This window comes from Typha latifolia, chromosome 11 (genome assembly GCF_019914945.1).
Source record: "Typha latifolia isolate L0001 chromosome 11, TyphaL0001v2, whole genome shotgun sequence".
Taxonomy (NCBI): Eukaryota; Viridiplantae; Streptophyta; class Magnoliopsida; order Poales; family Typhaceae; genus Typha; species Typha latifolia.
The window spans coordinates 5,734,572-5,761,273 of NC_133096.1; the positions used below are offsets into that span (position 1 = coordinate 5,734,572).

Sequence of the window (26,702 nt, forward strand, 5' to 3'; positions counted from 1 at the left end):
TGGATCATAAAGCAAGTCATTCTGACACTTCCTACTTTGTATCCGATCTTGTGAAACGCTCTTAGCTGTTGCTGAATAGACTACTTGATCCGCCACGTCCGCTGCTAAATAATATGCTTTATTTTTTTTTTTCTTCACGGAAATAATTTATTTCCAATCCTACCCTCCAATGCTGTCCTCTCCTCTCTATATAACCACGACTCTGCCCACGATTTAAGCTCTCTCTCCCATCTCTATCATCTCTCTTCTTCTCCTCCTCCTTCTTCCATTAGAGGAAGAAGGTAGAATTATCTTATCTAGTTTGTAAGGATTAATTCATTCCAAGGGAATGAGATTGGTGATCGATAACGTCGATGACCACGGCGCGTATAACAATGCTACGCCGCCGACCGACGTTTACGTCATCACCTCCGACGGGCGGAGCATCCCGGCCCATTCTTGCGTCCTGGTAATTGGACGATTCCTTTCTCCTCTTTCAAGATCCGATCGAAAAGATGTAAAGTTATGTTTTATGTTTTATTTTGTTTTATTTTTCTCTCTAGGGTTCGGCGTCGCGGGTGTTGGAGCGGATGCTCGACCGGCCGCGGAGAAGCCGGGGACCGGAGAGGGAGATCCATATACTAGGCGTCCCCTACGGCGCCGTTCTCGCTTTCTTGCATTTCCTCTACTCCTCCAAGTATTGACTGCTTTATCTCGCCCTCTCCCTCTTCCTCTTCCTCTTCCATCCGATTCGATCAAATTAAATCGAATTTGACAGGATGGGAATCGATACAGGACGGCGGTTTCGACGAGGGACGGGGAGGAGGCGATGGCGGAGCACAGCGTGCATCTCCTGGCGCTCTCGCACGCGCACCGCGTCGGGTGGCTGAAGGACGCCTCCGAGGCCGCGGTGGCGGCGCGGCTGACGGCGGAGAGGGTGGTGGACGCGATCAAGCTGGCGAAGCTCTGCGACGCGCCGCGACTATACCAGAAGTGTATGCGGCTGGCCGTCAAAGATTTCGCCGCCGTGCGGGAGTCGGAGGGATGGCGATTCCTCCGGCGCCACGATCCGGCGCTGGAGCTTGAGATCTTGCAGTTTATCGAAGAGGTTGACCAGGTTTGTTGCGATTAGATCTTTTTCTACATTAATTTTGTGAAATTAAGCGAAAGCAACCATTTATTTATTTATTTATTTATTATGATCTAAGAATAGGAGAAATAAAATAAACTCACTAAAATTAGTTAATTACTCAAATGTAAAATTTAATTTTGGGCAGAGGAAAAAGAGGTGGAAAAGAGAGAGGGGAGCCCAGGAGGCATACCAACAACTGAGCCAAGCCATGGACTGCATGGACCACATCTTCACCCAGAGCTGCACCCAAGTGGGTCCCAGCGGCACCTGCTCCAATTCTCGCACGTGCCAAGGGCTGCAGCAGCTGACACGTCATTTCGCCACGTGTAACAAGAAGGGAGCCTCAGAGGGGTGCCCTCATTGTAAGCAAATGGCCCAGCTGATTCGTCTCTACTCCTTCATGTGTGATCACTCGGAATCTTGCAAGGTCCCCTTATGCAAGTAAGCAAAATATTTCTTAGGGATAACTTTACTTTACTTACCACCATTTTTTACACTTTCTAAAATTTCTTTTATCACCTTAACCAAAGCAAAATTTTCGTTTAGAAATCCGTAGAACTTTTTTCTTTTCCTTAGTTCAAGTATAAAATGTGGATAAATTTTTATTTCAAGATATAAATAATAATAAAAATTAGAAAGTGTATACTGAAAAAAAAAGTGATAATTCAATGAGTCTAAATAAAATTATCTTCTCTCTTATATAATGTGCGTAAATAGACTCGTTTGCAAGTTGTTCTATATCTCCTGCATGTATATTCTCTACGTTGGGTTGCAGCACCTAATATTGCCATGTTTTTGGTTTTGACAGTCAATTCAAGATGGAAATACAAACGGAGGAGAAGGTAGATAAGACGTGGAGGCTTCTGGTGAAGAAAGTGATTACGGCTAAAGTGATGTCTTCTTTGGCGAAAAGGAAGAGACCGGAATATACAGCCAAGTTAAGGTCAAGCTATAGAAGAACGAGATAGATATTATACCCTACAATTTTATTTATTTATTTATTTATTTATTTATTATAACTCCTTGATTGTATATATTGAAGGATTTGGAATTACGTACTATAAAGAAAATAATACAAAAGAAATCTATCAGTCCCTTTTTACGTTTTTTTTTTTTCTTATTACTTCATAGCAGATTAAATCTCATATGTTAACTTTCACAGAGAATCTCCCTATTGAGCTAGGCAGCCAGCAACTGAATTAATCCCTCTCTCTACTACTCTTTACTAAGCTTTATAGTTTATATGCCCAATTAATTTAGTTTTTCTTTTGAAGAAATACGCCCACCCAATTAGTCATTCTATTCAAGATGAAAAATATATATATTTTCAATAGAGGGTTACCTTTTTATGATGAAAAGTGACATTCATTAGGGGGCGGCGGATGCAGTGATTTCCGACCAAACTAACATATTTTTTATTTATTTTTAACTGAAATTGACTATCTCTCAAACTTAATTACCAAATAAAATCTAATTTACTGTGGTCCTAAAAAAACACTAAATTAATTAAAAATTTTGCCTAACAAAAATGCTAGTTAGTTTAAATTATAGATAAAGATAAATTTTCTATCAATATATTGAAAATGCTAAGTTAAAAAAAAATACATATATAAAATGTTGATCAATTAAGTGTTTTAGGATCAGCAAAAAAATACTTAATTGATTATCATTTTTATTTAGGAAAAAAGTGTTGATCAGTTTCAGTATATTTTTATTAATACTACCATGAAATTAGATTCTATTTGATAATAAATTTAAGAGATAGTGTATTTCGATAAAAAAGAATTGTGGAAATCGGAGCTAATTCGGTCAAAACTGGGCGGATAGACTTTAGTCAGAAACAGAGGGCCGTGTAACCCACACCCGACACCCGACACCCGACTACGACCTTCACGGACAGAAGCAACGCACAGCTGACACGACCTTCACGGACAGCAGCAACGCACACCTGACACCGACCTTCGCGGACAGCAGCAACGCCAGTTAGTTGTTATATATAAACAATGCAAATAGTTCAATTCCACTCCCAACATCACATTACATTTAAAAGAAAAGAAAAAAAGTATATTAGTTTTAAATGTGATAGATATGATTAGGATATTATTTAATATTAGGAGATAGCGTTTAATTTAAATTTGATTATTTATCATTACAGAAGATAGAGTTCAATTTAAGTTTGATTCTCTATCTATGTATGTTATTAAATTTTAGTTTAAACCAATTGTAAACTAACAAGAAATTTATGTAAATAATTAAAAAAATAGGATAGAAAAAATTTAATTAAACTTTGATGAAGTTAACTATAAAAAACATAAATACCTTTATTATGATATATATACTTAATTAAGGGTATACATGTTCTATCATCTAACAAATTGCTAAGATAATATTATTCTCAAAATATAATGCCAAGGGTATACATATAAATATGGAATTTCAATGGATATTTATGAAAAATAAAGAATATTTTGAGTCTAAATGCAAAAAACCTCAATAAATAGTTACCAACCTAGAAAGGCATATATACTTATATATATTCAACTTTAGAAGGGTATATAAGTAAATAAGATATTTTTAGGACATACATGCAAAAAAAGATATTTTTAAAATAAATATTATAATTTAGAAGCAAGAAATTATCTATTAAAGTAACACTAAAGTGTAGTAGGTACATTTCCCCCATAACTAAGAGATTATGAGATCGACTCTAACCCCAAACAATTATTATAGAAAAAATTATTTGATGGCTTGACTTAACGGCTCGACTCGACTCGACTGATAGCTTAACAATACGGTTGGTTTGGAAGAGCAGCTCCACAGCACAATGACTTTGAGCAGATCTTAGCGACGTTTAATTCGAAGCAATTATTCGATGACGCATGTAACTTGAAGCTTAAATTAGACAGCTTACTATATTGGCTCGATGAGCCTTAAGTGCTTTTCTATCTAAGGAGAGTTAGCTCTTTGTCGATTCCCTAGCTAGCCTTCAAGCTCATGAATTATTAAAAAAAAAAATTAGCACTTAAGTTTTCAGTTTTTCTTATCAAACGGTTAAATATATCTATCGTTCCATTTCTCTACGTTATAAAGATAAAATAAATATAAAAGGTATGGAAGAAAAGCTCTTGATCATGGATTGGCTTCAATTAGCCTTTGGCAGGCTTGGATGACACTAGTGATCTTCAGATTCACTGTCTCCAATGAGCCATTGATTGCATTGACCATCTCTATTCAGTCAGTGAAAAGCTAAGCCCCATTCACTTATTAAAGAATAAATGTTTTCTTATTCCGAAATATAACTTTTTATTCTAAAAACAACAATTAAATATTATAATAACTCTATTTTAGAATATAAATACACTGTTAAAATTATATCTAAAATCACATACTAATACATTTACTTATTTACTCTTAATATCTATTCCATCAATCTATTTTATATCAAATCAAATAGTATTTATAATTTTATAAAAAATAAAATATATTTCTCCGATCTTTCTCTTTTGCCCTGCGAAACTCAGACACAAAGATATAAGTAGAAACTCTTTCAATAGAGAAAAATCACCGAGTATCGATAAATTCACTATGCAAGATACATAGTTGAACAAATATTACTAGTCATATTATGACTCCTCATAGCGAGGCAGGCCTAATCCAGAGAAATAAGTATAATATATGAGTGTATATATATATATATATATACACACACACACACAATATCGAAAAACTACAAGGTAGCAACAAATCAACTATGCAAAATACATAGTTGAACTTATATTATTCATCATGAAGGTCTAACCTAACAAAATTAGAAATATTTTCTGTACTGTATCACCAATTTTTTTATGAATCATGGTATCCGCGTACACATAATATGCTAATTTGAGTGCGAAATATATTTAATAAATATTTATCGATGGATCATGCTATCTAATACACCCAAGTAGAAAATATTAGGCTATTGTTCGAAGATATTTTACTTTTATTAGATGGCATTTCATTTAGTTCTATTCTATACGTAGTTTTTCTCTTTCAGTTTTTTTCCATGATCTGCAGTTATAATATATGCATTATATAGTGTTTTTCTTTTCATTCTTTCATGATTCGTAGTTATTCTCTCTACCCTCTTCTTTTCAAATGGGATTGAAGGCAAATTGGGAAGGGAAAAAGAGATAAAAGTCTAACATGCAATGAAACCATATAAAAAATAAAATACGTTTTTAGTGCAAAACATCCAAATTTCTTACTTTACGAGGAAATTTCCAAAATTTTTAAATTATGATGACTCATTATGATAATTACCGATCTATCTAATTCTAACCTAACTCCAATTTAGACATTCCTTCACTATTTTATTATATATTTTTTTTATCTCAATCTCTGATTTATGTGAAACCAAAATAATTAGAATCCTAACTTCCGAGACTATCATCATATAAATTTTAATAATTTTCCTACATCCAGATCACATCATGAAGTCATTACGCTCGATGGATCGAGTTTATTTAATTAATTCATATTTATCCCTTATATAAGTACTTAAGACAAGTCTAGTTATATCATGTAAGTCACTAAGACAGCCCAATTAAATCATATAAACCTCTAAGGCAAGTTTAATTAAGTCATATAAGCCTATAAGACGAGTCATACTTTGAGTTGTGTAAGTCTTTAGAGCTAGCCCTAGTAAAACTCATTGTAACCGACCTCTCTATATATGAGGGGTTGAACTTCTTTATTTAATAATCTAAGCATCCAATAAAGAATTAAAAAATTAAGAATTATGTTTTAGCCTTAGATTATCTTAAGAGTAAGAGTAAAATAATTTAGGAGTAGAAGTAAATTAGTCATAGTCATTTATTATCTTAGCCATAGAGCTCTTCCGAGCTTCCAAACCTTACCCATCGTCCTCCACCAGCAGCCACCCTACTATATGGCTATCCACCATCGTCCACCATTCTCCAACAACCGCTGCTATGTCAAAATTACTGATCTATCCATTCTGGCATTCCTCTATTGTTTTATTTTTAGCTTTTAATTCTGACTTTATAATCACGTGAAACTAGATCCATTAGAACCCTAACTTTCGAGACTACCATCATAAAAATATTACAATTTTCTTACGTTCAAATCAGTCCAAATCAAATTCGTAATGAGATAGCAAAAAACTTGGGAGGAAAATGATCTCGTGAAGAAAAAGACTTGGATACAAAGATAGATACCAGTTGAATGATGCATCTCCTGGTGAAAGGTTCATCCCCTTGCAATCGTGGTTTCATGCAGATCAGTTGGAGGAAGTAAGATTCTAGTTTTTATCATTTCATACGTGTTTGAAACCCACCATTATGGAAAATAGATCAACTTCTTGATTCATGATTTGTCATATGCAGAAAAGTACTAAAATTACTTCACAAGTTAATTGTCTCAAAGTACCTCCATATATTAAATACACTTGGCCCTCCTTTTTCTGTCGATCCAAACTACAAGAGATTTTTGGGAACTCATTCTTTACGCCAATTAACCACTAGTAATGAAGTAAGAAGTCCAACAGTAAACTCAAATTGACTAACATAAATATAACAATTCAACTAGTTACAATCAAGGATGGCTGTGCCGACCAGCACGGGGCGTGCCAGTCGGCACTTGCCGTGCCGGCGGCGTACCGGCACGTGGCACGAGGGTGCCGCACAACACCCCTCCTAATGCATCATCGCTCACCATTGACCTCGTTGCCGATCGCCAATCGCCGCTCGCTGCCCATTTCGTGCCCTAGCCCCTGAGAGAGAGGGAGAGAGAGAGAGAGAGAGAGAGAGAGAGAGAGAGAGAGAGAGAGAGAGAGAGAAGGGGGGGGGTTTAAAAACTTAAGTTGCGGGTTCGGATCCGGATCTCTCTCTATCTCTCTTGTCTCGATCTCTCCTCTCTCGGGGGCTAGGGCACGAAATGGGTGGCAATCGGCGAGCAGCGGACGGCGATCAGCGAGCGATGGCGACTACAATGGCAAAGGTGAGTATCTCTTTCTCTCATTCTCTTACGACACAGCCAGCACTTGCCGACCGGTCGGTCATCATTGGTTACAATCAACCTAAACAAACCATGACAATATGAAAACCTTCATTCTCAAGCACCAGAATGTTATATATATATAGTTCTATAAAACATTCAACGCATAAGTATGGTAGATAATAAGCTATATGGTAATTAGTACTAACATGGAAATTTAATGAAATAGCACAAGAACCTCCATATTGACTAATCAATTACCAACAATAAGCTCTGAGACAATACAAAGTTGTTACTGTTCTGTTGTGTCAAGGATATGAATAAACATATAAAAAAGAAAAATTCACGGTAAATTAGCATGCAAGGGATATGATTACTTGCCTCTTGTCGCATATACCATGGCTTCTACATAGATCAAAAAGGCTACATCCTACAAACAAAATTTACAGGTCACAATAATCAACTCCATGTTATGCAATTAAACTTCCCCTCAGTGCTAACTTTTTTTAGGAGCATTATTGATTTTTATAAGAACATCTCTTACAAAGTTACTTGACATGTGATCCAACAAGATATTCCAAAGAATCAGCAGGAATAACTTACACTTCTCTAAAATTCTGGTGAATGGTGGTTGTATATGCTGAAATAAATGCAGCAGACAGCTTTGCTAGTTACCTTTATGTAGCTTACTGTTCTTTTTGGCATGCCATTTCTCTATAGTGTTGAACCAATTCCACTGGAAACACAGAACAATGAAGCGCACCAAACCAGCACCAAACACCTCAATGAATGCCATGAGGTAGGATCTCTGAGGAGACAGTCCAGAAGTTGCTATAGCCAATACAGCTCCCTCAAAGTTACAAGGGACAAAAAAGTCTCCATTTTTTATTCCATTAAGAGCTATTTTAGCGACATCCTCAGGTTTCATTCCGACAGAAGATTCCGCTATTAAATTGGTAAGCTCAGGTCTTCTCTTCTTCTCTGCGTTAATAAACACAAAACCATCATGATTCGCCATGAATTCCATGCTTATATAAAGCCAACAACAAGGAAAAGATCATGCAGGTCTTGCTCGAAATTAGAGAAACTAAAAACCTTGTCTGTTACTAAATGCGACTCCAAACACATTATGCTGCTGACTAACTCTTACTATGTAAAACATAAGCCAGACAACCAATTCGGAGCAAGAAGATAAAGATGCCTTTAAGCAAAGGTAACAGTTATGTCTTCGCTTCTGGATTAATTTGAAATTTTTTACACATGTTGTTATTCCTAATTTCCTATAGAGTGTAAAGTCCAAATAGCTAAACTATTGTTGCGTCATCCTTCAAACCTTTTAATCCATTTCTTATTTTTCAGCTCTAAAACAACTTGTCATTATCTGATGTAAAGATCATCAACTTTACAAACAAACTCAGAGCAGCATTTTTCATTCTCCTTCCTTTCTTTTCTCCACACATATTCTTGTTTTCACTTTGATTAAGCACAATAAGAGTTACCAAAGTTTGACGGGTCATAGCAATATCCAATGACATCCGCTCTATTGCTGACAAACTAACAAGTAACAACTAATTCAATAGTTATGAGGCTCTGTTACTACCAAAAGTTTTATTACAACATTGGCTATGTTGGCAAAGCTGAAAACCTCTCAGCAATATTTTTCAAGGAAAGCAAGAAGCAAATGATTTTCACTAAAAGCTCATAATCGATGGTAGCAAAAGGAAGAGTTTCACACCTTCAGCAAAACCTGGTGTTTGTGTATCTGAGGGAAATATTAAAGACAAATGAATATTATCGGCAATCACTTCATGTTGCAAGGCCTCCGCCAGACCACGCAGAGCAAATTTGCTAGCTGAATAAGCTGTGTAACCGTAGACACCTACCTGCAATATAGAATTCATTGTTGCAAATCAGGGCCCCTATAACATGTAGAAAAGCACACGGCATAGTGTGCATTTCGATTCTCACATATATTTGGAATGATGTGTTAACAGAAGCCATTAGTATTCTTAAGGTCGCAAACACCATAATGGAAATTATGGCATTGAGGCACATATTATCAAGAAACCAACTTTAAAAATCTACAAAATCAAAGCTTTTTATCCACCTAGAGCTGCCATCACATCTGATCATATAATAGGAGAACCCCAAAGCACATGTATTCACAACACAAATGAGAAATGTAATCGATTTGAGCATTTTTACCGACCTACACTCGATGGAAGAAGGCAGAACACTACAGTTCAAAAACTCGACTTAGGAAATGCAACAGATTGAAACTTTTCACACAGATTCAAAATGAAAATTACCAAACGACGGGAAGTAGTAAAACCAGATAAACTCTACAAACCAACTCCTCCAAAATGCAAAGATCCAAATTTTCCACCCAACCCAGATTTGCCAATCATAATTTAAAAGTGGAGATTTGTTATACCTGGCCGGCCTGGGAGGACATTATTGCGATCGACGCGGGCACTCCGGTCTCCCTCGCCCTCCTCTTCATGGCCGGGAGCACGGCCTTGATGAGGTGGAAGGTCCCCATGAGGTTGACATCCACCGTAAACTTTATCACTATCAAGTCCTGGGCTTCGAGCTCCTGAGGCACGTACACTCCCTGGTTGCAGATGAGGATGTCGACGGGTCCGGCGCCGGAGAGGGCATCGGCGACGGCGGCGGGGTCTCTGACGTCCGCGGAGAGGGCAACGGCCTCGACCCCGGTGGCGACGCGGATGGCGCCGACGGCACTGGCGAGCCGACCGGCGTCGCGGGCGAGGATAGAGATGCGCGCGCCCTCGTCGGCTGCAGCACGTGCGAGGGCGAGGCCGATGCCGCTCGAGCCGCCCGTGACGAGTACGTGACGGCCCTTGAGGGGGATGCGGACGGGGCGCGGTCGGACGAGGAAGGCCAGGAGGAGGAGGACGGAGAGGGGAATAGCGAGGAAGAGGAGAAAGAGTAAGTGAGAAGCCATGGATAATAGATCCATAGTCCCCGGAGGTTCGCCGGATCTGCCGTCGAATCAGATCGGTGGAGTTGGCGAGAGAAAGCGGTGCGAAAGAGAAACAGGAGGAGTGTCGTAGATCATATATATGTCCACGAAGCAATGGGAGTCTAAGTCAAAGGACATATAACTGATTTAAGTCTTCGGGAATTGGAACCGATCCTATTTATGAATAAGACTTCAAGAATTTTAACGGAAACGAACTCCATCTGCCAAAGCTAAAGCTCCACTAATTCTAGTTACAGATAGTTCAAACTCTATACAACAACATCTTAACTTATGCTTTTGTTGTTGTATTTATACTCTCTATAAGTATAGGTCAAATGTATAGTAAAAGATAGCAGTATGAAAACATCACTTATATTGCATATTCTCTATGGTATCAGAGCTCTACTGACTAACGTCATTACGTCGATCTCTCAGCAATTTCTTCATTGCTCTTCCTTTACTGCGATACCTCGTATATGCTTACTATCAAGATTAGCCATGAGAATTGGTTCCCTCTTTTCATGGCCAAGGTATTATTTTATTTCTAGATGGCTCTATTACAGCATCATCTATTATTGTTTCCACTGCCGCTCATTCTCATGCCCAGATTGTGCCACTTCGCATTCAACTTGCCAATGTCAAGAAAGATAGCTCATCTAAAGATTATTTGATGAACTTGACTCTACTAGCTACACATCCTTTGACGTCCAGAATTATCTTATTGCTGGACTTGGATTTGATTATGATTCTTTTGTGACCTTTGTCACTTGTATTGATCCTTTTTCCAATGAGGAATTATAATTTCACGGTCTCACGAATGCATCTCGACTTACACATAGTAATCAAGTCTTGAATTTTGGTTCTTCTACTAACCTTGCCACCAGCAACCCTACTAACAGCAATCGAGATTGTGGCAATTGTAATCGTGGTAACAATTTCAACTACAAACCACCGGGACATACATCACATGTAGGCAATAGACTTGGAAACCAGTCCTACTATCACTATAATAGCCAAAATGATGCACATCACATTATTTGTCAAATATGTAGTAAACCTGGAGATCATGCTCTTTAGTGATATCATCGATTTGATCTTTTTTAATCATTTTATCAACACCTAACAACTATAGTCCTACTCCTCAAGCTATGGTAGTTGCTATATATTAATCCTTTGAAAATGAATGGCATATGAACACAGGAATAACGCACCATCTTACTGCATATATGAGTAATATCAAACTGAAAATTGAAGAATATTTAAGAAATGATCCGATTCAAGTTGGTAACGATGCAGATTTGCAAATTTTTCATATTGATTCTTCTACTCTTTCTACTCCTCATAATTCTTTATTCTTGATCAAATTTCTTTGATACATGACATTTGTAAAAATCTTTTATATGCTCAAAAATTTCCACAAGATAACAACATATTTTATGGATGTCATAGTTCCCATTTCATGATAAAGGATTACTGGAGGAATATCTTGCATCAAGGTTCAGTACATGATGGTCTTTATTACTTTCCTTTTCCATCTCGGCAGGCAAATGCTTGGGCATTCGTCAATGTTAATGCACGTCTTATTGATCGGCATCAAAGACTTGGAAACTTTTAGGAAAAAAACTATGAATTGGGAGGACTTGCTGTCTATCCCATTGTCAATAGGGTTATTTTTAAATTTACTCTACCGGTGTCATCAAATAACAAGCCATGAGTGTGCAATGAGTGTCAAATGGCCAAGAGTCATTGTTTGCCTTTCAAAACTTCTAGTTTTCAATCCTCTAAACCTTTTGATTTAATGTTTAGTGATGTATGGAGACCTACTTTCATGCTATCCAATAATGGATCTCAATATTATGTAAGCTTTGTCAATGATTGCACCAAATATATTTGGCTATTTCCTCTTAAACTCAAATCTGAAGTTGAACATATTTTTCATCAATTTTAATCTTTTGTAGAACGCCAATTTTTCAAGAAAAATAAAGCTATCCAAACAGAATGAGGAGATGAATATAGAAGATTTAACTAATATTTTAAAACGCATGGCATTGACAACCAAGTGGCTTGTCTTTATACTCATCAACATATGGGATTTGTTGAAAGATGTCACCATCAAGCTGTAGAGATGGGGTTTAATTGAAGCATAACACCTCATTCTCCAATTTCATCTCATGATATTTCACCTTCCTCAATCAATATTTCTTCACCTCCTATATCAAGTGTTATGCAAGTTGTTCCTACTTCAAGCTCTATAGGTACCCATATGCAACCTTCCTCACCAAACCAACTTATTGCTGCTTTTCCTATGGATGTTCATTGCTCACTTTTTGCATAAGATAGATTATCTCTTCCTCTTCCTTAGTCACCTACTTCACCTTAATTGCCTTTGGCTCCACTTACTTCTAAAACACAACCTGTCGAGCCCATCATTGTCCTGTCTCCTAAACAAATCAGCTTCTACTATACATGGAATGGTAACTCGATCCAAGAACAATATTCTTAAACCTCAAGTTCCAATAGATGAAGCTTTCAGGTACCCTCTTCCGCATGCTCTGCTTGCTATTTCTGACCTTAATAAACCTAAGTGGCATGAAACAATGAACCTTAAATTTGATGTTTTACTTAGAAATGGAACTTGGGTCGCTAGTGCTACCAAAATCTAATCTCAATATAATTAGTTGCAAATGGGTATTTTAATTGAAGCATCAAGCCGATGAAACTATTAAACGATATAAGACAAGACTTGTTGCCAAGGGATATCACCAACAAGGAGTTGATTATTTTGACACATTTAGGCTGGTAATTAAACCAGCTTTATTTGTTTTGTGTTTTCTATTAATGTGACTTCTAATTGTTGCATTCGTTCAAAATTGTTTCTCTACATAGTCACCTATTTGAAGAAGTCTATATGTTGCAACCTCCAAGATTTTCCCATCCTCGATTAGTTTTCTAATTATATATGTCAATTGTACAAATCCCTATAGGTTTTAAACACGCTCCAAAGGGATGGTTCTCACGACTGAGTGATCAACTTCTAGCACTTGGTCTTATTGCATCTAAAGCAGATAGCTCCTTATTTATTCTTCGACGCAAGATTAATAGTTATTTATTTCTTAATTTATGTCGACGACATTATTATTACTAGTTCAAATTCTTCTATGGTTGCTTCCATCATTGATTCACTTCGTTGAGATTTTGCTTTGAAAAATCTAGGAGACTTAAGCTTCTCCCTTGGTCTTCAGATTCTTTGAATTAGCAATAGTCTATTTCTCTCCTAGCACAGGTACACTATTGACTTCTTACACAAGTCAAAGAGATTATGCATACTGTTAGGTTTTTATTGTTAGCAATTGTGAACAAAATATTCTAAGTGTTTTTATACATATATATGAACATTTATATAAGTCTAGAAAATATTTGCTTTGAAGAATTGCAAGATTAATGGAGAAGAGTTTACGAGTTCACATCGCGTTCACACCGCGTTCACATCGCGTTCACACCACGTTCACACCGCGTTCACACCGCGTTCACACCACGTTCACACAGACAAATAGCAGCGTTCACAAGCGCGTTCGAACGCGAGCGCACGCATTCGCACAGATAGTAACACTGTGTTCACAAGCGCATTCGAACGCGAGCGCACGCGTTTGCACAAACAGTAACAATGCGTTCACAAGCGCACGCATTCGCATAGATAGTAATACTGCGTTCACAAGTGCGTTCGAACGCGAGCGCACGCATTCGCACAGATAGTAACACCGCGTTCACAAGCGCGTTCGAATGCGAGCGCAGGCGTTCGCACAGACAGTAAGTGTTGTTTCTGCATGCGTTCGAACGTAGTCTTGGCCGTTCGTACGCAATTTGTGAAAATCAAGCCTCGTGTTCGAACGCACTTAGGCACGAATGCACCTGAGATCAAGTCAAGCCGTTCGAACGCACCCGGGCCGCATTCGAATGCACCTACAAAGTTTGCAATTTTTGGACTTTCATGAGTTCGGATAAGACTTGGATTTAGCTCTACCTTGAAGATCTTATATAAGTATTGTGATGCCCTAACTCTAAGGGGGTTGGTGAAGCAATTTGAAGGTGAACTCTTGAGGCTACATCGTTTCTTTAACCAATAAGGTCCTACTCTTCTACAAAGTTTAATCTTTCGACTTAAGAGCTATCTAGATGAAATATCAATCTCAAGGGCTACTAAGGTTAGATATCAATCACGAGAAGCGGTGAATCGTGGGTTCTAGCGAGCAAGATTGAGAGGAATAAAGTCGTTTGGATCGACGGGTTGTTTTGTGAGTTAGTCTTGTAGCTACTACTATTCTAGTGATTAGTTTTGATCCGAATTTGGATCCGTGGTTTTTTCCCGTTTGGGTTTTTCCACGTTAAAATCTTGGCGTTCATCTCTACTTTCATTTTTTAATATTTCTTCTGATTTTTATTTAAGCAAACAAGTGATATTATTGCCTAGGGTTTAGATACATACGTGTGTCTATGTATTTTTTCAATTAGTATCAGAGCAGGTTCTCTCACCTTTAGAGAGAGATCAGATAGGCATGGATTTTCATAGAGATGGACAATCGTCTATTAGACCTCCTATTCTAGATGGATCAAATTATGGATATTGAAAAACTAGGATGAGAGCTTACTTGAAGTCTATAGATGAGTGAGTATGGATTGCCATAGTGAACGGTTGGAGTGCACCAATGTACATGGTGAATGATAAGCTTGTTGAAAAATCGATAGAGTCGTGGAATAGGACAGATTATGAAAAAGTTGGATGGAATAGCAAGGCAATAAATATAATTTTTAGTTGTGTTTTTTCGAAAGAATTTAGAAGAATTTCTATTTGTGAGATAGCAAAAAAAGCTTGGACGATCTTAGAAACTACTCATGAAGGAACCATGAATGTAAAACTTTCAAAACTTCAAAAATTGACTACTAATTTTGAAACTCTACGTATGGAAGAGAATGAGACATGTGATGAGTTCTATGCAAAGCCGAGTGATATAGTCAACTCTAGTTTCAACCTAAGAGAGAAAATTCCTGAAAACAAAATTATTCGTAAGATCCTTATGTCTCTCCCAGAAAGGTTTCAAGTGAAAGTTACAGCTATTGAGAAAAGTAATGACATCGATTCTATGATGGTTGAATAATTGGTAGGAAATCTAAAAACATTTGAGTCCAGCCTTTCAAAACCGAGGAAGTCCAAAGGGATGGCCTAATCTACTGTTGAACAAAATTTAGAGGAGTCAGATGATGAATGTGATTTAGATGTTGAGATGTTGGCCATGTTTGTCAAAAAGTTCTATAATTTTTTTCTGAAAAGTTGAGAAAAATAAAGCCTTTGTGAAAAAGAAGAATGCTGCAAGTTCGAATATTGGGGTGAGCAACAACAATGTGAAACAGAAAAATAAGAATTCTGATAATAAAACTCGATGTTTTGAATGTTCTAGTTTTGGACACATCGTACAAGAATGCCCTAATCGTCTTAAGAGAAAGGGTAAAGCTATGAAAGTCACTTAGGATGACTCAGATAAATCTGATGAAGATTCTGAGAAAGACCAAGAGAACTTTGTAGCTTTTGTCTCCTCTTTTTTTAATACTAACTCTGTTGTTGATTCTGATAGTACAGATGAACAAGATGTGTTACTAGCTAAAGAAGAAGAATTAGAAATACAAAAGGCATATAATGATTTGTACCTGGAGTCGTTTAAACTCAAGAAGAGCAATCTTAAACTACTTCAACGACTAAAGGTAATCGAACCAGAAAGAAATCAATTTGAGAAGAAGTACAAACTGAAACTTGAACGTGTCAAAAATCTTACTCAACAAGTTGACAATGCGAAATATAAGATGAAGGCTGATGAAATTGAACTAGAACGATTGCAGAAGTAAGTAACATTTCTTAAAAGAAAAAACAAACTTAACGAGATTTTAAACGCTCAGATTTTTAGAAAAAACAGGTGTAGAGTTGGATACACTGGTAATTTAAATAATAATAAAATTGTCTTTGTTTTTACAAGTCTACAAAAGGAAGAAAACCTGAGGTCATCAACTGCATTTAACGACTCAAGGTAATCGAACAAGAAAGAAATCAATTTGAAAAGAAGTACAAACTGGAACTTGAATGTGTCAAAAATTTTACTCAACAACATGACGATGCGAAATATAAGATGAAGGCTGATGAAATTGAACTAGAGCGATTGCATAAGTAAGTGACATTTCTTAAAAGAACAAACAAACTTAACGAGATTCTAAACGCTCAGATTTTTGGAAAAGACATGTATAGAATTGGATACACTAGTAATTCAAATAATAATAAAATTGTATTTGTTTCTGTAAGTCTATAAAAGGAAGAAAACCTGAGGTCATCAACCGTATTTACAAAGCAATCCTAGATGAATGTCTCTAAACTAAAGATGAATCAACAAACTGGTAAATCTTCAACAGTGCAAAAGGTAAACTTTAGACATACTCCTCAACAAAAGGTGAGTAAAAAGGGTTTGTTCCGACGTGTTTTTATTATGACATTCTAGGGCATATACGATCTCATTTCAAATTTTTATAAAAACCTACGAGTGCCTTCATTTATGGGGTAAGACAAATGTCATATAGGTCAAGAAAAGTGACTTGAAATGTTATGTTATACATACTTGCCTTGAAAGCTTTAAATTCGATGGTATTTAGACAGTAGCTATTCAAGACATATTTTAAGTGACAAATCCTTATTTTCTAATCTCGAAGAACATGAATGGGGAGTTGTGATATTTGGAGATGGTAATTCATCCAAGATAATAGGTAAATGAAAGGTAAGTACTCTAGGTATTCATATTCTTGAAAATGTTTTTTATATTAAGGGCTTGAAAGTAAATCTACTAAGCATCAGTCAATTTTGTGATAGAAATTATGAGGTAAAATTCTCCAAAAATGATTGTACTATTCTAGATCATGATGGTAATATTATATGTTTTGGATCTAGAATATTTGATAATTACTATGTTGTTGGAACTTCACATAAACTAAAATGTAACAGTATCTATTTTAACATTATAGATCTTTGTCATCAATGTCTTAGATATGTGAATCATAAGGAATTATTTAATCTGTCCAAACAAGAAGTGAGAAGTCTGAAACCTTTGAAATTTTTAAATCACTATGCTTGAAACTGCAAAATGAAAAATCTACTACCATAATTAGGATTTGTTCTCATCATGGTAGAGAATTTGAAAATAAATTTTTTTTCATATTTTGTGATTCCCTTGGTATTCAACATAAATTTTCAGCTCCTATAATTCCACAATAGAACAGAATTGTGGAAAGAAAGAATCGTGTTGTGTAGAAAATGGCTATGGTTATGCTTTATGCTAAAAAAAGTTCCTCAAAAATTTTGGGTTGAGGTGGTCAATACAGCGGTACATGTGATAAATCGTGTTTATCTAATACCAAGTACAAAAATGACTGCATATAAAATCTGAAAATGTAAGAAACCTAGCGTTAAATATTTTCGAGTATTTGGTAGTAAATGTTATATCTTGCATAATCGAGAACATTTGACTAAATTTGACACTAGGAGTAGTGAGGGCATCTTCTTAGGGTATTCTAATAATAGCAGAGCCTATAGAGTATTCAATCGTGACACTTCTACTTGTTATGGAATCGCTAATGTTATTATAGATGAATCTACTGCTGACAAAACTAAAGCTACTCTTATTTTTGTTCCTGCAGATACACATGGCGAAGATGTTGGAAAGGAGCTTGATCTAACAATTGAGAAACAAGACGAGGACAAGATTTAAATGAACAAAGATGACTACAACGTATTAAAACCATTTGCTAGAGTAAAACTGTGACACTCAAACCCTAAACACGTGCATGGCACGAGCCTATACGGCACGTGCGTAGCACCAGACCATTTGGTTGTATACTAACAAGCAAATAAACATGTAGCAACATTATAATTTTATCCATAATATCTAGAAAATAACTCAAATCTAAATATCAACATCATACAGATAACCCTACCTGGGCCCCACACAAGCCACAACACATCATCAAGAGCTTTTCACAACTACATATACACAACAGAGGTATATGCATAATTATACAAGTGCAAAGTCACCTGCTAAAATATAAGACGAGGATACAAATACACTTTGGAGAAGGTCTACTGATACATTAGATAATATACCTCATCTGGCATATAACACTAATTACACTCTACTCCTCACTCACCGGCAAGACCTCTAAGGGAGAATCCTGCTCCTCTCGTTCACCTGGGTTTTGGGAAAGGAGAAAACAAAGAGAGTCATGAGCTAAAGGCTCAGTGAATAGACCTTACCCCGAATCAGTGATACCAAGCAGAGAGTAAATCATGTACTGGATAATATGAATCAGAAAGCAACATCATGTCATAAATGAGTATATGAATATATCCTCAATAATACATAAATGAAAAGTAGATAATATGTCATACTGATAAAAGTATACAATCCTTGACAATGAATAAAGAGATCTCCATGTCATATGGTCATCATAACTCTCTATTAAATATGACACATGATGCATGCCGACCATGACCATGCTATGATATCAAATGCAACCATATATGATATATATTGACCACTCGATAATCAGGTAATCAGATGATAATGAAATTATATGCATTTCTCAACATCTCAATTATCAATGCCATCTCTATATGTCATCATCATACTAGACTACTGTGCACAATCAACACCCAGTACCCGGTCTCAACATCATGCCCGAAGGCTCCGAGCATACTCTGCCATCAGCAAGAAGTATCTCAAATATAACCATACCCTGCCATCCGCTAAGGGTATCAACCTCCATCTAGACCGGGCACCCCACATAGTTGATAGAAACCTCGTGAGGGTAACTCGCTACATATGCCCTGGCGAATAGAATGTGTCCGATTGTCTGTGCGTACAGACTCAACTGACCTCAGACATGGGCCACGAGATATCGCATATCAGCGACCATAATCATCACTCCAGGCACCCCTAACCCTGGCGCCTACTCGGGTATCCTCATGCTTTCTATCAGCTATCCTATTAATCATATTTCATGCTTTCATTCTAAATGTCAGATCACATGTATATATCCAGTACGATAACGAGTCAATATATACTAAGAATTTAGGTGGAATAGGAATCAAGAGAAAATGATGCAATGTAGTCTCCAAATATATCGTCAATACATGCATACTCATGCTAATCTATTATATGCATACTCATGCTACAGATCAACTCGGTAAACAATCATAACAGTAGAATCATCTCTGATCATCTCTATATATATCACCAATGTACTCATATTCTAAATCAACATAATCGAATGCATGATAAAATATGCTCGACTATAATCATTTCTAGATAAAATCATATAATCATGTTGGAGGCCAAAATATGCATATACACAAATATATATTATAACCTAATTTGAGAAAGACGTCTAAGGGATAAGACTACTCACACCACTGAAATACCAAACCACCACTCGTTCACGCTGCTACGATAACGATTAGGCCTCAATAGCTAGGTCCATAGGGTCTTGAACAGGGGGGTCAGGATCGGAAATTATTTATAACAAATATGCCAGTCTTTCTATTAATTAAAATTAACTCGACAAAAGAATAGTTTCTTATTGTAATTATGTACTCTTCATTTCTATATTTGTTTTTGTTATTTATTAATCATAATTATATTATTTAATTGTGTATTTAGAATATATTTTATCTGTCTATTATTCTCTTTGATAATTAAGAAAATAAGAATTAAGCTACTGCAATTAATTATGTAAGAATATACATACATAATAAACAGTGCCTGGCGCTGCAAGGGCGCTGGGCCGAGCCCAGCACCCCTTGCAAAGTGCAGCCAGGGAGAGAAGGGAAAAAAAAAAAGAGGAGAGGAAGAAAGAGAAAAAAAAGAAGAAGAAGAAGGAGAAGAAGAAGAAAGAAGAAGAAGAAGAAGGTTGGGCCATAGGGGAGGGGTGCGGCTGCTGGTGGCCACTCAACGGCCGGCCTCTCGCCGACGGCTCAACCCTCCGGCAGTCCGAGAGAAAGCAGACAAAGAGAGGTAGAGAGAGAGAGAGAGAGAGAGAGAGAGAGAGAGAGAAGGAGAAGGAGGAAAGCTCACCGGCGTTCGTGGAGGTGGCGGCGACAGCGGGTAGAGTGAGAGAGAAGGGGTGTTTGAGAGAGAAAGAGAGAGAAAGAGAGAGGGGATGAAAATGAATCCGAGAGAGAGAGAGAGAGAAGCGGTGGGGAGGGGCTGCGGCGGCAGGGGCCGACGCGTGGCGCCCATCCCTACTGCCACTGCATGGCACGAGCTGTTGTGCCATGCAGTGCAGTTTTTTTTTTTTTGGGCTTGGGTTATTACAAAAACTAAATCATCCACTGTCACAAGTGATCGGAGACGTGAATGAACCAATGAAGACAAGACGACAAATCTGAAGTGAGATATCATTTACTTGTTATACATCTTCTTTTGAATCTAAAAATGTGAAGGAAGCATTATTAGATGACTCTTAGGTCAATGCTATGCATGAGGAACTAGAGCAATTTTTTAGGAATGATGTTTGGTATTTAGTTCCTAGACCTAAGAATGTGAACGTAATTTGAACAAAATGGATATATAAGAATAAAAGTGATTAACATGACAATATAATTCGAAATTAAGCCAGACTAGTAGCATAGGGATATACTCAGGTTGAGGGTATAAATTTTGATGAGACATTTGCTCATGTTGCTATATTAGAGTCTATTCATATACTACTTGTTATTTAAAATTTAAATTATTTCAAATGGATGTTAAAAGTGATTTCTTGAATGGTATCCTGAATAAAGATATTTATGTGAAACAACATAAGGGTTTCGAAGATTATAAATTTTCTTCTCATATTTTTAAATTAAAAAAGGCTCTTTACGGGCTAAAACAAGCTCCAAGAGCTTGGTATAAGAAGTTGACCATGTTTTTAGTGGATGCGGGGTTCACTCGAGGGGGAGTGAACAAGACATTGTTCATTAGACGTGAGAACGAGAGTTTAGTTATGGCACACATATATATGGATGACATTGTCTTTGGGGCAACGAGTCAATCTTTAGCTAAGGAGTTTGCAGATCTAAATATATTTTTTAATATTTTATAATATGTATATCATAAAAAAAAAATTATTATATAATGTTCATGTGTGATGCTAGTTGTAATGGTATATATACTATGTAAATTATCTATGATGAATTCAATCAAATTTCTCTTTGGGCGAAAATTTCAAAAATAATAATGAGCAGACAATATAATAGTTGTAAATTTAAATTATAAACATCTGTTTAATCTAAATTCTAGCACTTGATTTTATTGCATCTAAAGCAGATAGCTCCTTATTTATTCTTCGTCGCAAGATTAATAGTTATTTATTTCTCAATTTATGTCGTCGACATTATTATTACTAGTTCAAATTCTTCTATGGTTGCTTCCATCATTGATTCACTTGGTCGAGATTTTGCTATGAAAAATCTAGGAGACTTAAGCTTCTCCCTTGGTCTTGAGATTCTTTGAATTAGCAATAGTCTATTTCTCTCCTAGCACAGGTACATTATTGACTTCTTACACAAAGTCAAATAGATCATGCATACTAAGTAGTGATCTTCTCCTGTGACTTCTAATTGTTCTCATTCAGCTCACGAAGGGGAAACCTTCGACAATCCATTTCTATATCGAGTATAGTATGTGGCCTACAATATTTATTATTTGCAAAATCTGATATAAAATACTCTGTGAATATTCTTTCTCGCTCCATACAGCATCCATTATTTTCACATTGGCAAGCAGCAAAAAGAATCTTTTGATACCTTAAATTATGTATATCATTTGGACTGTTTATATCTCATTACTCTTTTTGTCACTTAAAACTTTTACAAATGACAAAAAGTCTACTAACTTTTACTGCATTTATTTGGAACAGAACGACTGCTCGTATAAAGCACAAGCAAATGTAATTGCGGAACTTTAGTGGCTATGATCTCTACTATTGGAATTGGGCTACCTACCTTATGTTCCACCTACACTGTGGTGTGGTGTGGTGTGATTAACACTAGAGCAACATATTTATCCTCTAAGCATATCGAGTTAGATTTTCACTTTGTAAAAATAATTCGGATACAGAACGACTTCAGCCGATCCGACATGCCTATCAGCAGAATGTGATCTATTTAACATTGTACCCCAGGCTTTCATGTATAAACTACTCAAGTAATTACATCATTATATATCTTTTCTTAAAATAAAACATCATTATACTCTTAGCCATGACAAATTATGTTAACCCGCAACTGAAACGTTTAAATCACTAGGCGTCAGACTTTGTCTTTCGTGCTTATTCCAATAAAAGTAGTCATAGATAGTTTAGCCATAGGGAATAGATCTGCTGCATCTATTCTCCATAATTTTCTTTCACATATTTGGTAGAATGAATGACTCGATTAATAGAGATTAAAGATATAATACATGAAGCACAAATAGGTAAATTATAAAAGCAAAACGTTACGTGCAAATTTACCTTGTATAAAAAAAATATATATACAATGGGTGAGCTTAATAAAAGAAGCTCACAATATCACACAATATCAATCTTAAATTCTGAAAAAAAGAATACAAAAGAATATGTTCTGATATCTACTATCTAATTCCCCTGCATCCTATCCGTGTCGGTATATCTTGCGGCCTTTTTCTGTTAGCCAGAGAAGTCATCGCTCTAGCTATTATAACTTTCTTCACTAGAAGTCTCCATGTCTTATCATCCTCTTCCTCCACTCTCACCTTCGTCTTTAATTCCCTACAAAATTATAAAATAAAATAAAAATTAGTAGTTTGAAAAAGTGTATATATATATATATATATATATATATATATATATATATATATATATATATATATATATATATATATAATGTATAAGGGGAGAGAAAGAGAGATTTTGCTCACTTGTAGGGTGGAACCTTGCAAGACTCCAAGTGATGACAGACAGAGGAGTGGAGACGAAGGAGCTTCACCATCTGCTTGCAATGTAGGCAGCCCTCCGGTGGGGCCGACTTCTTGGCGCACGCGCCGAGATGGCGCACTAGTCTCTGCAGCACTTGGCACGTGCGGCTGTTTCCGGCAGGATTCCTACCACCGGGACGGTGGCCCACTTCCGTGCAACCGTCCGTGAAGATGTGGTGCAAGCAGTCCATGGCTTCCCCTAGCTGTCGGTACGTCTCCTGCGCTTCTCGTGCCCTCTTCCACTTGCTCCTTCTCTGCGTGCACGTATTTGGGGATCCAAAGTTAGATTAACTTAATTAAACATTGGCTTGGCTCGATCATTAGCAATTCCCTACTGTTAGACTAATCAAAGGATAAGCAATAGTTGCAATATCTCTTTTAATTTCTTTTCCCAGTCGAGATAACTGCGACAAACCTGGTCAACTTCTTCCATAAACTGCAAGATCTCAAGCTCCAGCGCCGGATCGTGGCGCCGCAGGAATCGCCACCCCTCCGACTGCCTCACGGCGGCGAAGTCTTTGACGGCCAGCCGCATGCACTTCTGGTACAGCCGCGGCGCGTCGCAGAGCTTCGCTAGTTTGATCGCGTCCACCACCCTCTCGGCCGTCAGCCGCGCCGCCACAGCGGCCTCGCAGGCGTCCTTCAGCCACCCCACGCGGTGCGCGTGCGAGAGCGCCAGGAGATGCACGCCGTGCTCCGCCATCGCCTCCTCCCCGTCCCTCGACGACAACGCCGTCCTGCATCCCGTCCCAATATTATATTGTCAGATGACCAATTGACCCAAAATGTTTAAATTAATCAATAAAGAGGGCGGAGGGGGTAAAGAAGTCTCATACTTGGAGGAGTAGAGGAAATGCAAGAAAGCCAGAACGGAGTCGTAGGGGACGCCTAATATATGGATCTCCCTCTCCGACCTCCCGCTCCTCCGCGGCCGGTCAAGCAACCGCTCCAGCACCGGCGACGCCGAACCCTGGAGAGAAGAGAGAGAGAAAAATAAATAAATAAATAAATAAATAAATCTTCTTGGTCGGGATCTTGAAAGAGGGGACGGAATAGAATCGTTTCAATTACCAGGACGGAAGAATGGGCCGGGATGCTCCGGCCGTCGGAGGTGATGATGTGGACGTCGGTGGACGGCGTCGTGTTATTCTCCGCCTCGTGCCATCGCCGGACGCCATCAGAGTCGGCGTTATCGATCACTATTCTCATCCCGTTGGAATGAAAGAATTAATCCTTATCTAATAAGGGGGCTTACTACCGTCTTATTTCTTTTGTCTTTTTTTTTTCTTTTTTTTTTTTTTGTGATAGAAGAAAGAAATGGGAGAGAGCTTGAATGGTGGGTAGAGTTGGTGTTTATATAGAGAGTGGGAGAGTGGAGAGGAATTAAAATAGAGCAGAAAATTTAATAATTATTTGGATTTTAAAAATTAGCTGCTGACGTAGCAGATCAAGTTGCCTCGTCAGCAACAGCTAAGGGCTATTCGAGTGCACAGTTTCCATCCTGGATCCTTCCAAAGACTCAATATATTAGATTGATGCATTTAAATTTCATCAAGCTTATATTAATTAAATATATATTTACAAAAAGAAAAAGTTTGATATGGCTCAGTAAAAGAGTAAAAATAATAATAATAATAATAATAAGATATATCTTGTCGGTTTAATTTTTTAAAATAAATATTGTAAAAAATGGACCGATTGGGATCTTAACTGTATAGCGATTTCAATGCAATGAAAATGTCAACGGACTTATTCTCCAATAAAATATATATCTAAAGTACATAGATAAAATGCATTTAACTTTAATTTTTTTCTTAAATATGACTAAATGGCCTCATAAAAGGAAAAAAAAATTAAAGAAAAGGTCTACTCCAATCCTAAGACGCTTTCAATTACTTGGTTTGTTGGTCTCATATTACTTCTTCCTTAATCCAAGTGCTTATATACTTATCTTTTTCTTCCTCTATTCTTGCTTGATCATAATAAATTCTCATCCTTTTAATTTTTAATATCTTTTCTTCTTTGAAAGCTGGTAAACGCGTTTTAAATTTCTTCCAACGATTTTTCCTACCACACTGCTTGAATTCTTTTCTAGTATTTTGAATTAAAATATTATTACATCTATAAGATTATTCTTTGCGAGAGGGCGTGTGTGTTAATTAAGTCATTAGTGACTAATCACATGATATTAAGGGACAAAATCGTGGTTGCTATTTGTGCATCACCTAACTCCTTGGGCCCCACTAAAATAATAATAATAATAATAATAATAATATAGCAGAATTGGGAAATATTACAATGGGATCTTTAAAATTTTGAAGGGAAATTTGTAAAAAAGCCCCTACATTATTGGCTTTCTAACCAAAGCCCTGTCTTTTACCAAAAATATTTCAAAATCTCTGGATTAATTTTAAGTTTACTTATGAGTTTTTATAAATATTTTTGATAAAAGAAAGGGACTTTTAAAAGAAAAGGAAAAATGTAAGGTTGGAATCATAAAAGACGGATAATGTAGGGTTAGAAATTTCCTCAATTTTAAACATATTAGGACAAACGATCTCTATCTATCACCTAATGCTATCTCTCCCTCACTCTAAATGATAATATATCCTAATCAAAGTTTTGAATTAAGAGCTGTTTGCTGGCTATGATGCTATCTTAACACCGATGGTGATATATGAATCAGATAAAATAAAAATAAAAATAAAAATAAAAATAAAAATAAAAATAAAAAGGGTAGTTGTGATTCATAGAAAGTGACCTAAAAGGACATATGTCGGAAAATATATTGGTTATAAAAATAAATTATAATATTTCTTGCTGATGACTTGGTAATATTATAACTTTATAAAAGATTTAAGGAAAATTTATTATCCTTCCATATGTTATAAAGTCTAATTTTTTATAATTATTATAACCTTTCCCTTGTATCTCTGGCTGCTCCAAGTTATATTATAGTCAATAATAACAGCATTCAGCCTCTTTAAAAGATTAAAAAGAAAAATTACTCGGTTCAGTTTGGCCTGGCTCGAGTTGAGCTTTTACCTGAGCCTGAGAAAAATTATAAGGCTCAAAATTAATTTCGAGCCAAACCTGAGCTAGAGCCAGCTTACTCAGTCTCAACTCGTTTACACTCATACTCTTACCCTAGTAGGTTGAAAACAGCAAATTATATTTTAGTTTAGCTCGATAACTTAGGTAATTCAAATTTAAGCATTTAATAACCTTGTGATCCGCACCAAAATTATTGGTGTCTGAGTTTTTCTATCAAAACCAACGATAAGAACATTAGAATTAATATGCTTCACTCTGGTTGCTAAATGACTAAACTAGTTTTGCTACCTTGAATCAATTAGTAATTTTATGGAGGTGATTAATCTTTTCACATCCTCATTAACAGCTAACTAGCAGCTGTGCCATATAGGAAAGTTAAAGTGCTTGAGTTTAAAGTACATTTATATCAAACCATGAGTAGGTAAATAATAATTGAGATTTCTATGTAATAACTACTAAAAAATTTAAATATCATAAATTGTTACTGCATTTTTAA

At 36.6% G+C, this 26,702-nt stretch overlaps 3 protein-coding genes across 3 annotated transcripts; 1 reads left to right on the plus strand and 2 right to left on the minus strand.

Annotated features, from left to right (window-relative positions):
• The first annotated feature begins 217 nt into the window (after positions 1-217).
• Positions 218-2,195, plus strand: LOC140797667 (BTB/POZ and TAZ domain-containing protein 2-like). The gene is made up of 5 exons (XM_073151297.1): positions 218-448; positions 543-676; positions 775-1,096; positions 1,257-1,552; positions 1,920-2,195. Exons 1-5 carry the CDS (start codon positions 329-331, stop codon positions 2,077-2,079), a joined length of 1,032 nt encoding a protein of 343 aa, XP_073007398.1. The 5' UTR covers positions 218-328; the 3' UTR covers positions 2,080-2,195.
• A 5,157-nt stretch (positions 2,196-7,352) lies between these two features.
• LOC140798035 (3-dehydrosphinganine reductase TSC10A-like) lies at positions 7,353-10,186 on the minus strand. The gene is made up of 4 exons (XM_073151754.1): positions 9,543-10,186; positions 8,844-8,991; positions 7,784-8,089; positions 7,353-7,538 (listed from the first exon to the last, which is right to left on the minus strand). Exons 1-4 carry the CDS (start codon positions 10,089-10,091, stop codon positions 7,462-7,464), a joined length of 1,080 nt encoding a protein of 359 aa, XP_073007855.1. The 5' UTR covers positions 10,092-10,186; the 3' UTR covers positions 7,353-7,461.
• Positions 10,187-22,654: 12,468 nt separating this feature from the next.
• LOC140797878 (BTB/POZ and TAZ domain-containing protein 1-like) lies at positions 22,655-24,481 on the minus strand. Its single transcript, XM_073151566.1, has 5 exons — positions 24,224-24,481; positions 23,989-24,122; positions 23,568-23,889; positions 23,096-23,406; positions 22,655-22,946 (listed from the first exon to the last, which is right to left on the minus strand). The coding sequence occupies exons 1-5, from the start codon at positions 24,359-24,361 to the stop codon at positions 22,790-22,792; spliced, it is 1,062 nt and encodes a 353-aa protein (XP_073007667.1). The 5' UTR covers positions 24,362-24,481; the 3' UTR covers positions 22,655-22,789.
• Positions 24,482-26,702: the final 2,221 nt, after the last annotated feature.

What these genes read in the sequence shown, in the direction of transcription:
- LOC140797667 (XM_073151297.1), top strand. Translation starts at nt 329, where the DNA reads ATGAGATTGGTGATCGATAACGTCGATGACCACGGCGCGTATAACAAT. An exon ending in CATTTCCTCTACTCCTCCAA is followed by an intron (nt 677 to 774) that starts GTATTGACTGCT and finishes GAATCGATACAG; the next exon opens with GACGGCGGTTTCGACGAGGG. An exon ending in TTATCGAAGAGGTTGACCAG is followed by an intron (nt 1,097 to 1,256) that starts GTTTGTTGCGAT and finishes AATTTTGGGCAG; the next exon opens with AGGAAAAAGAGGTGGAAAAG.
- LOC140797878 (XM_073151566.1), bottom strand. Translation starts at nt 24,361, where the DNA reads ATGAGAATAGTGATCGATAACGCCGACTCTGATGGCGTCCGGCGATGG. An exon ending in CATTTCCTCTACTCCTCCAA is followed by an intron (nt 23,890 to 23,988) that starts GTATGAGACTTC and finishes GACGGGATGCAG; the next exon opens with GACGGCGTTGTCGTCGAGGG. An exon ending in TTATGGAAGAAGTTGACCAG is followed by an intron (nt 23,407 to 23,567) that starts GTTTGTCGCAGT and finishes ACGTGCACGCAG; the next exon opens with AGAAGGAGCAAGTGGAAGAG.
- LOC140798035 (XM_073151754.1), bottom strand. Translation starts at nt 10,091, where the DNA reads ATGGATCTATTATCCATGGCTTCTCACTTACTCTTTCTCCTCTTCCTC. An exon ending in AACACCAGGTTTTGCTGAAG is followed by an intron (nt 8,090 to 8,843) that starts GTGTGAAACTCT and finishes TTATTAACGCAG; the next exon opens with AGAAGAAGAGAAGACCTGAG. An exon ending in GAACAGTAAGCTACATAAAG is followed by an intron (nt 7,539 to 7,783) that starts GTAACTAGCAAA and finishes TTTTGTTTGTAG; the next exon opens with GATGTAGCCTTTTTGATCTA.